General features: G+C 48.3%; 1 protein-coding gene across 1 annotated transcript in view; it reads right to left on the reverse strand.

The window, feature by feature from the left end:
• Positions 1–15,408, reverse strand: part of TRAF3IP2 (TRAF3 interacting protein 2) — a 42,939-nt gene that overhangs the window by 25,805 nt on the left and 1,726 nt on the right. The window contains exon 2 of the mRNA XM_084777972.1: positions 3,938–4,735. Coding sequence (XP_084634098.1) covers positions 3,938–4,727 — 790 coding nt within the window. The 5' untranslated portion in view covers positions 4,728–4,735. The remainder of the gene's footprint in view (positions 1–3,937; positions 4,736–15,408) is intronic.

Raw genomic sequence — 15,408 nt, forward strand, 5'->3', positions numbered from 1 at the left:
CTTCCCCTTTTGTCCATCGGAGCATGTCCCCTCTGTGTTATCTTACTCTGGCCTCCTTAATAAAGGAAGCAAAACTTGTATAAAACGTAGGGGCTCATTAGACCTCAGCTTTTCTTCTGCCCAAAGATATTTGTATTGTGAGCCTGATTGCCTTGCTTAGCCCTAAGCTTCATCTGGTGACCTTCAATGGAAGGGTTCTCAGACAACAGAGGCTAACTTCTCCTGGAGCCATAGTGAGGAAAACTGAGGGTTACTTCAATTCTTGTTTTTATCTACTTGAATTATTATTATTATTATTATTATTATTATTATTATTATTATTAATTTTTTTACATGAAAAGGGTGACCAGTCATATTACTTTTGCTTTAACTTGCAAGATGCAAAAATACACCATTTGCATGGCGGTCATTATTTATTTATATATTCATTAACAGGCGAGGAGGCAACGCTCTTCTAGAGCCGAGTAAAAGCATGTAGCCATGGTTTCCACTGCACAGCCTCCCTCAGGTGAACAGTTCTTTTGAAGTGGTTTTGTTGGCAATTAAGTGCAGTTATAGTCCTGACATGAAAGTAAGCATTTGTGTAGCTGTCCTGAATGTTTAAAACCCACGTCAGCGAGAGGAATCTGAGAGTGAGGGCTTCCTCCACAGGGCTGGGCTGTGGGCTCCGTTGCCAAACAACAGCGATGCTAAGAGCGGCTGGCACTGAGCGCCTGCCTTGCCCTAAGCCAGCCACTTTCCTGGAGTGTTTAGTGCATTATTGCATTTAGTCCTCAAGGCAAGCTCCTGGGAGTCCTTGCTGCTGGGGACCTCATTAATATTCCGGGGTCACCCTCATACCCTTCCTACCATCAGGGCTCCCAGGAGCGGTCAAGGACATGCAGCAAGCTCAGGGTTATGCATTCTTTTTTTCTTCCTTTTGATTTTATTTTTTAATCATAGGAGTAATGTTTGGTATAAGAAATTAAAGTATATAAAATTATAAGGAAAAATACCCTTGTCCCCTCTTAATTCCTTGCTTCCTCTCTTGTTAGTGCAGGAATTTTAGAGGTGTATGCAGTCATGTGTAGTTTCTTCTTGAATAAACATGTGTGGGAACAACACTGTATCTTGCTTTCCCCCTTTAATCCTTTTGTCAGAGTGTCTATACTGTTGCATGCTACACATCAGGAACCCAGTAGACCTGTATAAAGAAACCGTACCACGCAGGTGCTCTTCAACCTATGTGAGTTTCAACACACTCACTATAAACTGCAAATGTCAAGTCAAAATGTATTTACGGTGCCTCACCCCCATGGCCTCATTACTTTCCAAGCAGAGCGCCCTGTAATGGATGGGCTGTTTACCTCGAGGTCTGTGGCTGACCAGGCACTGTGGCTCTCTTCCGTCTCAGCCCAATCCGTCATTCCATACCGCCCTGAGGTTAAACTCTTAAATCAGGAGCATCTCTACTGTTCTGGCCCCTTATTAGTTGGCGGTAGTAGTTTATTTGTCTACTTTCATACAATATTTTTTTAGATATCATTTACTTGTGTGCATGTGTGTGTGTGTTGCATGCATGCATGCAACACACACACACACACACACACACACACACACACACACACACACGCCAGAAAAGAACATGAGACCCTCTCAGACCTGGCATACTTAGGTGCTGAGATCCAAACGCTAATGTTCTTGATCAAGCAGTAAGTACTTTTCATCCCTGAGCCATCTTTCCAGCCACCACAAACAGCATTTTGGGGTGTTCTGTTTTGTTTTAAATAATGTGTGAGGTGGTGTGTGGTTTGTGGGCTTGAAAGCATCTGCCTGCAGAAGCCAGAGGCAGCAGATCTCCCTGGAGCTAGAGCTGTACTAGGTGGTTGTGAGCTGCCTGATATGGGTTCTGGGAATTGAACTTGGGTCCCCTACAAGAGCAGAGTGATCTTTTGAGTCCCCGAGCCACTTCTGTAGCACTGCCTCCCCCCCCCACCACCACCACAGTGTTTTTAATAAACATGCTGCTTATGTATATTTTTGCTTGTTTGGTGTTTCTATTGGATAAGTTACTAAAAATAACACTGAACGACTCATAAAATTTTGATAACTAATGAATCACTTCCAGAATTGCACCAATTTCTGCTCTCAACAAGAGTATACAAAAACTATTCGTTGCCTTATACCCACTCAGTATGCGTGAGGTTTTTATTTCTGCATCCATCATTACATAAAATGTGTCATTAAATTCTTTGCATTTCCTTTTTTATTTTTTATTTTGTGTGTGTGTGTGTGTGTGTGTGTGTGTGTGTGTGTGTGTATACACTCGTGTGCACATGTTTGTGAATGCAGGTGGCCTCAGAGTCCAGAAGAGACATGGGATTCCCCTGGAGCTGGAGTTATAGGCAACTGTGGGCTGGGAACTGAACTCAGGTTCCTTCCAACCATCCTCAGTAGAAGAAATAATACAGAGAGCAAGAGGAAAGTGCGCTGGTGAAAGCCACCCAGCTCTTAGGCATGGGACATGAAGTGTCCCCATTTGGATATGTCTGTCTTAAAAGGAGGCTGCCCAAGGGGGCAATGCTTACCCCCAACTTCAACAGGAAAAGGACTTTCCAAGGGGAAGGTCTTCCTGGGGCTCTCATTATCAGAGTCGGTGCCTGCTGTGCTATCACACTGCAGCAATCTCCTGCCACAGGGAAAGGCAGCTGCTTGGGACTCAAAAGGCCTTTGACTAAGGGGTCACACTTCTGCGCCTTTATCTAAGGAGTCAATCAGAAATGCAGCTACAAAGAACGTTTGTCATAGTGTTGGTTATTAGACAGAGAACTGGAAAAAACTTGAAATGTCTGACAAAGAGAACAAGTTAATGATAACCTAGCAGTATATCTAATGAGATACAATTCAGTGTCTAAACACTTTATTTAGTTTTTACAGTGTGTGTGTGAGAGACAGACAGAGGCAGAGATAGATACATACACACACACTCTCACACATACATACTCACACACACTCATACACTCATACACACACACACACACACACACACACACACACACACATGCACACGGGGCGGGGTTAGTTCTTGGGTGGCACCGTGCACACGTGGAAGCCAGAGGACAGTTTGGTTCTCCTTCCATTATGTGGGTTGGCAGGCTTGGCAGTAAGTGCCCTTAATCACTGAGCCATCTCACTAGCCCAATTCAACTATTTTAAAAAATGCTGGAAGAAGTACACTTACGTGTCACTGCCAAGTATCTTATATTAGGTATATATGCAAAGGATTTTTTTAAGTCCACTGAAAGTACATATATATATATATTGTTTTTAAACTTTAATAGGAGTCTATATGGGTGAAGGGAATATGCACACACACACACACACACAGCTCTTGTGGTCAGGAAAGTTACCTTAAGTACAGAGAAGCAGAATTTCAAAAGATTTTTTTTACAGTAACCTGGAAACTTCTGAGAACTAAACCCAACACCTGCTTTACCAAAGTTCAGTTCTCGATGACTCAAGCGTAAGAAATCCACCACACCTGTGCTGAGCTCTGCACTCAGCAGGCCTCAGGTCGGTCCCGCCCACATTCTCTGTCGACTAAGACGATGGAAAAAGAACAGGAAAAGGAAAGGAAATCCAGAAAGAAGCCCCAAGAACTAGGACGAATGAATTTTCTAGAAGTCATCAGGGTCCTCTCTCTGCCTCGAGGCAGGTTTCAATTGCTCAACATGGGGATCCACTTTATCCTAAAAGCCACCTACAGAGAGAGTCAAGTGAGGTCGGCCTTAGCCACCCCTTCCCGGCCCCGCCCACCTCCCCAAATCAACTGTGCGTTCAAAGGCCCTGCACCAGAGGACACTCCCTGACTGCTGGACTCTGCATGTTGGCGGTGTTGCGAGGTCTTGTTTCCTCAGCCCCTAGCCCAGAACGTCCAGAAGCGACGAAGATCACTTACATGGCACCTGGTGATAGGGCCCTCCGGCACAATGGTACTGATAGTCCCATGGCGCTTGTGGGGAAGGACCGACAGGCAGCCTCTGCGCATGCGCTGGATACCTCTGCAGTTCAAACTGAGGGAACTCCCTGGACCTCAGAGGTCCAGGGAGGTCCTGCGGGTAACATGTGGAGGTGAGGGGCAGCGGCCTTTCCAGCTGCCTGATGCCCAGGACATCTTGGGGCTGGGAATCATACCCGGTGTCTATCGTGGGCACATCTGGGGCTGCTCTGGTCCTGTGGGGCCGAGGCCGGGACATCGTCTCTTGGCCACCACTGGAGGAGTCTGCCAAAGCATTAGATAAACTTGGGTCCGATTTGTCTGAGTCGTGGCCAGTGTCCGGAGAAGCTGCTGAAAGCTGAGATCCCAGCCATCCAGTGCGTTTTTCCGTAAGTGGAAACCGGTGCTCTGGAGAGAGGGCTCCCAGCTCAGCCTCAGCCTCAGCCTCGCTGGCTTCGGACCAGCACGAGGAAACACCTTTGCCAGGATCGGGGTGCCTTCTAAAGAAACTGGCCTCACTCTCCTCCAGGACTTTGGTGCGCAGGCAGGCGACCTGCTGTGACACAGGCTGGTGATTGGCAAGTTTCAGGGAAGGGCGTCGCAGTGCAGACAAGCCTCTGGGCGCCATGTTCCTTGTATTTGGAGCAGGTGGTTCCAATTCCTCTTCCGGGGAGTATTCTGGGATGGGTTTCAGCAACTGACTCGGGAATGGTTCTGATTCATCCACCTCCACCGGAATGCTTCGATTCATCCTAGTTTCTGGAACAAAAGAAAAACATGCCAGTCTCAGAAGACAGATCAGGGCTTGGAGTCCCCATCTTATGACCTTAAAGGACCCGGTTCAGGATGTGGTTTAAATTAACAGTAGTGTGACAGCACTGTGCTTGCAGGGCCCCAATCACTTAAAGATGTTTACTTATCCTCCAGGCAAAGGCATTATGCTTATTAAGATATTTTATCTGGAAGGCAGTTGAAGAAATCTGACCAGAAGTTGTTCTGTGGTAGGAATTGAAAATCAGCTGCCACATATTGAGGAGAGAGGCACTGACATAAAGGGGCTGCTTTGTGTTTGGAATGCATGATGGAAAAAAAAAAATCCCGGGAACTGACATGAGACAATATCCAGGACCTGGTGTTGGTTGCTTCAAAACAAAACAAAACAAAACAAAAAAACAAAAACCAGGGTGAGAAGCAGGGCACTATGGTATGAGGCCACTATGTCTATGCTTATGTGCACATATCCTCCTATGTGACTGCAGAATGTGTGACGTACACAGTCCCCACACTAAGGCAGTAGACAGGAGCGAGAGGAAGAATTTTACCTTTTGAACCTAGTTTGTTGTTGTTGTTGTTGTTTTAATTCCGTTTGGCTATTGCTTAATTGAAAACTAAATAAAAGTTTCTTTAAAAAAGAAAGCACGAGCTTAAAACGCACTGAAACAGGTCACAGTGACATTTTCCATTTAACAACTTGGGTCATTTGGAGGATGTGTTTACGTCTGGGCGCTGTGCCTGCAATGAAGGTAGCCATGCCCAAAGGCTTGTTAAACTGTCCTTTAACCCCCAGAGCCAAGCCTACCATCCCAGCAATATTGCTTTTATCTCTAAAAATCGACTTAACACAATGGGGGGGGGGGCGGGGAGCTCCCCTTGTCTGTCTAATCATTAGCTCACTGCTATGATGCCCAGCTGTAGGGCAAATCGAGGAAAGCCTAGAAATAGGGCGCTGTGGGGACACTGGGGGCTCACAGGAGGCCGCAGAGCAAGTGTTGTAAGAGGGCAAGTGTGTGTGGGAAACCGCAGCGGGTTCTTCTACAGAGGGCCTTTGTACACAGCGCACTTCAAATACTAGAGAGAAAAGGGCTGTGTGCCGAGTGTTAAATTCCGACTTTGGATCTATGCTGCCTTTCAACCACCAGCGTTTACTGAGAGCCTACTGTGCCCGAAGTCACAGAGTACATAAATTATTGTTCTAAGGCAGCTTTCGGAGAATAGAACTGTGCTGCCTCTTCCAGCGGCCGAAGAAGGCAGCCTGCACTGCAGTGCTCCCCTTCACAGCGCTAGACCAGCAGTTTGCTTCTAGACGTAACCCAGGGCTTTTCACACAGTAGGCAAACATCCCCTACCGAACTAGAGCTGTGGTCTCTCTATCCAGTGGGCCTAACTGTCTACAGAAAGCCAAGCATGTTGGCGCATGCATATTAATTGCAATTATTAAAGGAGGCCGAGGCAGGAGACCCACGTGAGCCCAGGAGCTAAACTCGGAGCGCCGCCGCTGCAATCCGTGCCCCGGTTCTTGGCACACAGGCCGCCACGTTCAGCTTCCAGCTGCCCCTAGCCTTCCCTTCCCAGGCTGTCGTGTGCAGTGCGTGGCCTTGGGAGAGATCCCATCCTCTAAATTCATTAGAACTTTCAAAAATGACTAAGAACCTACCCAAAGGTAGAAAACACTCCAGCATTTAACTAGTTTTTAAATGCACGCCGTTTTCCTGCTGTCCATACAGTTTGCCTACAGCTACAAACTGGGAGACGCTGTGCAACGTGCTCTTTGGCGCAGCCGGTCGGGGAAACAGGGCGTCTCTCAAGGGTGGCTGAGTACTGTGTGGTCTGCCCGCACGTGTGCGAGCTGTGAGCCTGCAAGTGAGTGGGAGGGTGAGAGCAGGCGGCCAGAGAGCCAGCTCTTGTCATGTGATTCACATCCCTGGCTCAAATGTCAAACACTTCAGGTGCAAATGTTTCTATCCAACATCCTCCTCCCCCACCCCCACCCCCACTCCAGGTTGTCGAATGTGGATACTTGGGAAGTACGTCCTGGCAAAAGACAAAGCCGCAGATCTGACGGTTCCAGCTCAGGGGTCTGCCGGGACTACCCGGATGCTGGTGTCACAGGTGCCAAGTGTAACCATCTCACAAGACTTAAACCGGCTCTGTAAAGGGGCCCGTGACCCCTCAGGTAAACCCGTCATAGCAATGCAAACCCTCTCAGTAAAACTGTAGCATCAGTAATCACTACAAAATCCAAATGGGCGCTTGAGGGTTTAAATGAGTCACAAATACACAGCGAGCCCTTACTCCATGTTCGTAAGCTCAATTAAAAATTAAAAATTTAAGTATCTACAAGTAATGCAGAATGAAAGATGAAAGGCTAGACAGTGAGCCTAATTAAAAAAAAAATATTCCTAATGACATGGACAGCAATGCTCTGTCTGCTTGTCCCTTGAGAGAAGGCAAACAGCAAAGCCAAGGGAGCCCACTCCAGGGCCAAACGCCCGCATGGCTCCCTTCCTTTCCCATCAAAAGCTGTCCCTCTGGGCTCCCTTGAGAAAGTGTTTACACTCTCTCCTCACCCCCCACGCACCTCTGCTCTTCCTTCCTCTCACACCACCTGACACATCCCACAAAGACACAGGGTGTAAATATCTGATCCGGTTCTGGAGTATAATTCCACGACAGCACGACCCCCACAGCCTGAGACCCAACACCTAGAACCAGGCAGCAGACGCTCAGTAAAGCGTTTCTCTGCTCTCGAGCTGGACAGGCCGCGTTGGCAAAACCCTCATTTGTAGACTCGGAGCCTCCCAGTTCAAGCCCTGTTCAGAACTAGCAGAACACAGCCAGCCCTGCCCCGCCTCCCCGACAGCCACAGGGAGCAGCTGTACATGGGTTAATGGGGTTTATCAAAGATGCAGTCTTAACAGTAGTAAAATGGTGTAAAAATATAAAATCAGCCCAGTATTTCACCACTGCTAACCATTTCCACCTCTCGTGTTTTCTTCATGTTGTAATCACGTGACTCTCACCCCGGTGTGGTCTGTACTCCAGACCCTCACTCAAGGCAAGTCCGGACTGACACAGTTCACCAGCCTTGACCTTGGGGAGAAAGCACCTGACCTCTGAGCGGACAGAAGGCCTGGTGGTCAGCGCGTGGGAACCCTGGAGCCTGCATGGCTGGGACAGGTCAGGAAGAATGCGAAGCCAAGGCTTGTCAGGCCTGGAGAACAAGAGCGTGCCTGCTACACAGCGGCGGCCTAAGCTGTGGATAGGGCGGGGCTATGTGGAAACCTGGTGGGTGGGGCTCTGGCTGGAATCTTCTGGGGTTCCCAGCGCAGCCCCCCAGGGCTTAGGTTTAGCGACCATGATGCAGCCGGGCTTCCATGTCTGATTTTTAAGCCTTTCGGGTAAACAGATTTCTCCTTTGCTTTGCCAAGACGAATGAACTAACTATCAGAATTGTAAAAGTCTGTGCCCTTTGACAGAGTAATTTCGCTTCTAAGAATCTCCTCTACAGAGAAATGCACGCATCGTTCCAAATGAAGTCTATAAAGACAAGCAACGCAGCAAGGATGCAAAACAAAATGGCTCTGGGTTTAAAAAGTGTGTGGATCTGGACAATTAACACTCTTTTAATAAATCAGTGCCGTGTGAATTGAAATGGAAAGAACTCCAAATGTACTAAGTTAAAAAAAAAAAAAAGTAAAAGCACAGGACAGTGTGTCACGTGGCTGTACGTGACAGAAAATTGTACATGTATGTGCATGTCCGTCTCCTAGGAAGTCGAATGGTGGCTACCTCTGGGAAGGGAAGAGAGGGGACATTCACTTTTCAGAACCTCCTGCACGATACCAATTTGTCCTGGGTGGATATCTATCTAGCTGACTCTCTCTGTGGGGAAAAAAAAAAAAGCAAAGGAAAGGCTGGGCGCAATGGTTTGTTCTGTTTGAAATTATCTTTTATGTGAATGAGTGTTTTGCCTGCATATGCATTTGTGCACCGCATCTGTGCCTGGTGCCCTTGTTGGTCAGAAGAGGACTTTGGATCCCCTGGAGCTGGAGTTACAGGTGACGGCGAAACCACCAAGGAGGTGTCGGGAATCGAACCAGGGTCCTCTACAAGACCAGCAGTCTCTTAGTCACTGAGCCATCTCTCCAGCGCTCTTCAGTCCCCTCATCTCTCTGTCACTTTCTCCATCCCCTCCCAAACCTCTATATCGCCTTTTCCCCTCCTAGCTCTGAGGCTGATAGCCTCTACCCTCCCCCAACCCCAGCAGGGCTGATCTTACCCAGCATTCAAAAGCTTTGACACTTGGGCTGACAATGTGTCCCTGGCTTCCCTGTCACAGAATTGTGCACGCTCCCCTCCCCCCACCCCCTCCATACACAGCCAGACTCCCAGAGCCGCCACCAGCTCAGATCCCTTCCCCAACACCATCTTCCTACAGAAGCAGATGGTACCTAACTCACCGTTCCCAGAAAGAGGCCCATGAGCCCTCCCAGCACCAGGGCCTCTGTCCCTCTGCTTACACTGGCCTCCCTTCTTGCACGTCCATCAGACAGCTTCCTTCCCCTTCCTGTTTGAGAAGCAAGTCTCTGGCAGGACACACGTTAACTGGCCTAATGCTATGCTCGCAGGTGCCTGTGGCCTTACCCCAAATCAACACGCGCTCCTCTGGTGCGACGTTTATAAGGAACTTAACTGCTTCCGGATGCAGATGTCTGGGTTTTGATTGCTTCTCTACCAGCTTTGTAATTAAATACTATGACCACGACAGAGTTACCTAACTTCTCTGGGTCTTGTTTTGTTTTGTTTTCCTCTCATCTACAAAAAGGAGGGAATAGCAGCTCTCCCAAAGGGCTATCATGAGGCTGCAAAGGTACAGCGTGGCCAGTGCAGAGCCTGGTCCACATCCAGCTCTGAGAACAGTTCCTTTTACTCCAGCAAGGCACTGGGCTTGGGAACAGGTTTTCTAGACGCCATCCCCTGTGGGTATTCTGGGTACCAGGAGTGTCACCTGAACCTGGCGTAAGGAGACTGTGGCTGTGAAGCCAGCAAGTGTCTCTGAGAGGCCTCCCACCACAGTCCATTCCCATCCGCTCATCTGGTCCTGCGCCACGGGCAGGTGAGAGGAACCATTCTGCCACTCCTTAGTGAGACATAGGAAAGAGCTTTTCCAAAGCCACACAAGAGAGTGGTGAAGGCAAATCTACCTATGGATCTAGCAGTTTCCACAAATCACTGAGATCCAGGGCTGGCAAATTCTTCCTACAAAGGACCAAACAGTGCATCCTTTATGCTTTATGGGTCATGTGCTGTTTCCTTCTTGTATTTCACTCTGTGTGTGTTATATGCACAAATAAATGTACACTTGTGCACGTGTGCATAAGTGTGCATGTGTGAGAGCGTGTGTGAGTGTGAGAATGTGGGGGGGTGTGTACACCTGCAGAGAATAGAGAATTTGCTTTTACATTATTCCCTTGAGACAGGGTCTCTCATTGAACCTAGCCTGGCTAGCAGGTGAAGCCCTACAATCCACCTGTCTCAGATCCCCAGCACTGGGCTACAGGTGTGCACAGCCATGCATATTTTTTCCCACAGGTGCTGGGGATTTGAACTCAGGCCTTCATGTTTGTACAGCAAGTGTTCTTACCCACTGAGCCATCTACTAGTGCCTGCTTTCTTTCTTTCTTTCTTTCTTTCTTTCTTTCCTAATAACTCTTTAAAAATGTAAAACTAGGGATTGGAGGGATGGTTCAGTGGTTAATAATGACTCCTGCTCTTGCAGAGGACCTGCATGCTGGCCCAGCACCCACGTTGGATGGCTCACAACCTGTAATTACCTGCAGCTCCAGAGAGATCTGGTCCATTAGCGGCAACTACACTCACATGCATATTACCACTCTGGCCCCCTGCCCCCCCCACATATACATACAACTAAAAAAAACAATAAAAAGAAAAGAAAATGTAATTACTATAAAAATGATTCTTAGCACTAGGAAAAGACTTCATGGGCTACCTTTGGCCCAAGAGCTATAGTTTGCCAACTGCAGATAAAGATTATGCTGATGTGGCAAACTGCAAGCCTAATAAAATGGATCTGGTTAAGAAATGCTGCCCTCCCCCTCCCTTACCTGTCTTTGTTGTTGTTGTTGTTGTTGTTAATGTTTACTGAATGGTGCTATGTGTAAAATAGTTACAAGAGTTTGTCTTATTTTGTTTTTGTTTTTTGTTTTTTGAGACAGGGTTTCTCTGTGTAGCCTTGGCTGTCCTGGACTCGCTTTGTAGACCAGGCTGGCCTCGAACTCACAGCGATCTGCCTGCCTCTGCCTCCCAAGTGCTGGGATTAAAGACGTGTGCCACCATGCCTGGCGTACGAGATTTTTATGCACAGTAACTCATTTAGTTCTCCCTGTGACCTGAGGTGATGGGGACTACTGTTGGTTCTGCTTCATAATGGGGAAACTGAGGTACAGGAAGATGAAAGAACTTTCTCAAGGCCTTCTGGCCAGTAGCAGTTCAGCCCCAGAGCCTGTAATGATGGTATGTTTGTCCGGGAGAGGCAGGCAGCCATCCGGGAACTTCTAGCAACTCTGGGATAGGTAGGTTTCAGCGCATTCACCCTGACCTGGAGGGGCGTGGACACACACCTCCAGTGTTCTGTACCGTGTCACCAGGAGGATGCTGGTTGTCTTTCCCTCATGCCATTACAATGGGGGGTGCGATGAGACTGCAGAGGCATCCTGATTTTGGGGGGGGAAAGCCCTTGATTGGATCTCATTAAAATTTAATCATAAACTGAATTCTAAATAAATTGAAACCTGCGTGACAGAGCACAAACAAAGGATGAAGATAAATGGCAATGCAGTTAGAAAGGGGAGATCTTCCTGGGGACATCTCTGAGGGAAGGACGGATGGGGTTTAATGAAGGCCATTTGTGTCCCTGCAAGAAGACAAATAGTACAGCAAGGGACAGAGGAAGGGCAGGAGTGAGCAGCCCGAGTGATTAATAAATGGCATAAACAGCTCCTAAGTAATCAAGACTAGCTGATCACACACTGATTGGATTTGTGGTTTGTTTTTTGAGACCGTCTCATGGAGCCTAGCCTTGCCTTTAAATCCTGACCCTCCTGCCTTCAATTTCTATGTGCTGAGATTATAGGCATGCCCCACTATAGGAGGCTAGATTTGAAAAAAAAAAAAAAGTATGTGTGTGTTGGCTTGAGTTTGGGGTAGGTGTGCATGTGCGCACATGCTTGTGAAAGTGTAAAATCAACATGGAGTGTCTTCCTCAATTGCAGGCGCATATGTGTAGAACATATATATATATATATATATATTTTTTTTTTTTTTTTTTGAGCCAGGGTATCTCCTTACCTCAACACTGTGGGAGGCTTGGCTAGCCAGCTTGCTCTGAGGTCTCCCTGTCTCCACCTCCTGCACACTGGGATTCTAGCTGGGCTGCCACACCCACTCGGCTCTTAGGTGGACTCTGTGGATCTGAATTCCAGCCCTGAAACTTGGGCAGCAAGCACTTCACCCCACAGAGGCATCTTCCTAGCCCCAAATTTTGCTTATTTGTTTGTCTTAAAACACTTTTGGGGTTACTGATAGGGTTGAAGAGTTCGAGAGACATACAGCATGAATATTTCAAGTGGACGTAAGAGATAATTATGTACATTTATAGTTGAGAGGATCCTCAAATCAAATTGGGATCAGATATTTTTTCAATTACAGATTTACCCTCCAGAGAACATTTTCCAACATTCTCTCCAAAGAAAATTTCTTTTTATATCTATTTGTTGTTGGTATGGTGCATCTGCAGTGCCATGGCATCCATAGACAGGCCAGGAGGCAACTGGGCAGGGACCTGTTCCCTGGCCACCATGTAGATTCCTGTCCAACTCAAGTTGTCAGGCTTGGTTGCAAGTACCTTTACAAGCTGAGCCATCTTGCTGGCCCCCAAAGAGTAACTTAGTGTGTCTAAAAAGAAAAAAAAAATCACAGATCTTTCGTAATATCTATAAACTCATTAATTTCTTTGTTTACTGCCCAAATGTGTGCAAATTATCATAAGATCGGTTTGCCTGGTAGAAGATGGGTTGGGAGCAAACCGTTTGGCTCTGACTCAAGCCTGAGTGAGCAAATACATCCCAGCTTTCTTCCAGAACTTCCCCCAGAGAGAAGTTGTTCCATTAGGGTTTGCCAGAGTCTTTGAGGTGGTATGAGCCTTGGAGACAAGGGGACATTTGCTGAACGTTGCACAGCAAGACTCACAGGCCTTATGCTCTCTGCTCTGACGTGGGGCAGTGGCCTTGGGACTCCCCGGCGATGCGCTTTGCAGGGGGGGAAGGAAGGCTTCTCGGAACAGGCTGCCTACGCATCCAAAGCTGGCAACAGAAACATTCAGAAGAAGGACATCAAGCCAGCTCAGGCGCTTTGCTTGCTTGCTTGCTTGCTTGCTTCACCTAAGGTGGTCTGTCTGTCTAAAGCGCCTTTTGTGATTCCTAATTCAGTTCAGGCCACAGAGTGAAGAGGAAGGGACAGAGAGGATGACAAGGGTACGTGAAGAGAGAAGGAAGCCGGGAAACCCTTAGTGGTATGGGAGAAAGAAAGACCTTGTAATCTGTTATGTGTTACAGGTCCAGGGGCAGGGGGATGCTCACAGGAAAAAGGCGTGAGTGTGCAGAGCCAGTGGCCAGGATGTCTCCGTAGACAACTGCGGATAGGAAGCATTCAGATATGGGCGTGAAGCCTGTTAACCTTGAACCGAGAGGAAAGGTACAGCCTGGGAGGCTGGGCACAGGACTACAATAAGGCAGGGGAGCCAGGTTTCTTTCATCACTGAAGGAGTGGCCAAGATCCCATGCAGAATAGGTCTGCGGAGTGCGGGGTGGGGGTGGGGAGGGCAGGCTGTGTGAGGGTCTCCCGCCTACGCAAATAGCTTGATTTGGGCAGTGTCATCAGTGCGTCAAGCCAAAATGGCAGCATGCCGAGGGCTGGCACATGGATGAAGGCCCGCCCTTCCTCGGCAGGCCTGTGGGCAGACCTGCAGGCACACGTGTACACCAGCAGCGTGGTGCCGAGGAGGTCGGAGCACACGGGGGCTCTAGGAGGCGTGCTGGGCAGGAGACGGGCAATGTGGGACGGGAAAGAAGAAACCCTGTGTTTCATGAACTAAAAATATCTGGGTGACAGAGCACTGAGAAGAAACAGGAGAGGCCTGCAGGACAGTTTCTAGATTCCAGCCAGCAGTTGCTTCTTGTGTAAGGCCAGCTGGACTGCTTTGATAAGGAAATAGGATCCAACTTTAAGGGCCATTTAGTTGGATATGAAAGGAACTGGAAGCTGACCGCCCTCCCGCCCCCACCCTGGTGCCCCCACCCCTGCCTGTGCTCTTTCCCTATAAGCGGTTGCCGACAGCTCATACGTGTACATCTTTAAAAGCTAATCTAAAATTGCCTGCAGCAGAAAATGATTTGAATGCCGAATCTATCTGAGATTTCCATCCTGCAAAGTGTAAAACGTTGATTTAATTTAGACAAACTACGCCACCGTAATCTGTCTTGCTGAACGCCCATTAAACGATGCCCGGAAATATGGTTTCCTCCTCTTTTAATTTTTGGTGTGTTTGCATGTCACGAACCCCTTCGTCCTGGGAGGTCCAGGCCTTGAACGCGGTGTGCTTTGTCCCCTGTAAGAATCCCTTGGCCAGGAAGCTTTCCCTCCAGCAACCTGTCACGTTGTTCAGACCTGACTCCTGCTTAGCCAGCCCCTGGCAGTGAACACATCAGAATGGCTGCATCATCCGTCTCCTCACACCTGTCGTGTGTGGAATGACTTGGAGGAATAGCACCAGATCAAAGTAGATGTGGTGGATGGAGCCTTTACCATCCAAGCGAGCCTGGCAGCCTTACAACCACTACCGAGGGTTTCCGACGAGAATGCTTCGGGATTTGAAGTAAGAACCAGGAATTCACCCACGAGCAAGCATGTTGAAGTCCACTGTCCTTATTCCAGAATACAGACAACTATCTACAAACACCATGAGGCCTTATACCAGAGCCTTAAGCAAGACCCAAAGCTCCAAATCAGCACATCTCCTCAGCCAGAACCTTCTGGAACTGTACTGCCTCTGAGTAATCGCTCAAAAGAAACAGTAACAATGTTTCTTAAAGCAGAGGTTTGGAAAAGGTTAAGGACCCAGTGTATCTGCCAAGCAGTAATGACTCTAACCACAGTCCCCAGCCTTACATGGCACTGGGCTGTGTCTCACGGCTCCCTTTGCCCTCCCATTAAAGGCCCACACACTGACTGCTGGGACCAGGAGCACCTCCCTGCTCCAGCCCCTGGCCTCTGAAGCAGGATGGCCTGCCAGCTCTGGAGCCTGCCTTGACTCTCAGCAAACACAGGGGACATGAGCTAAACCCAAGAAACCCCATTTCCCCCTATGTGGTTAAAGCCAGAAGTGATGCCTGGGTTCTAGGCAGCCCTCCTGCAGAGGTGCAGCTGACACCCCACCCCTACCCCCACAGCGGGGCTGCCTGGCCTCACAGCTGCTCTACCTTCGGCCTGGAAAACAGATGAGGGAAACTGAAGGAAAAATTTCAAGTGTAAGTGCCAGGAGATTGAGTACCTCTGCGGAGTTTGATGGCATGCCA

The sequence above is a fragment of the Acomys minous genome (assembly GCF_964271855.1).
Source record: "Acomys minous genome assembly, chromosome: 3".
Lineage (NCBI taxonomy): Eukaryota > Metazoa > Chordata > Mammalia > Rodentia > Muridae > Acomys > Acomys minous.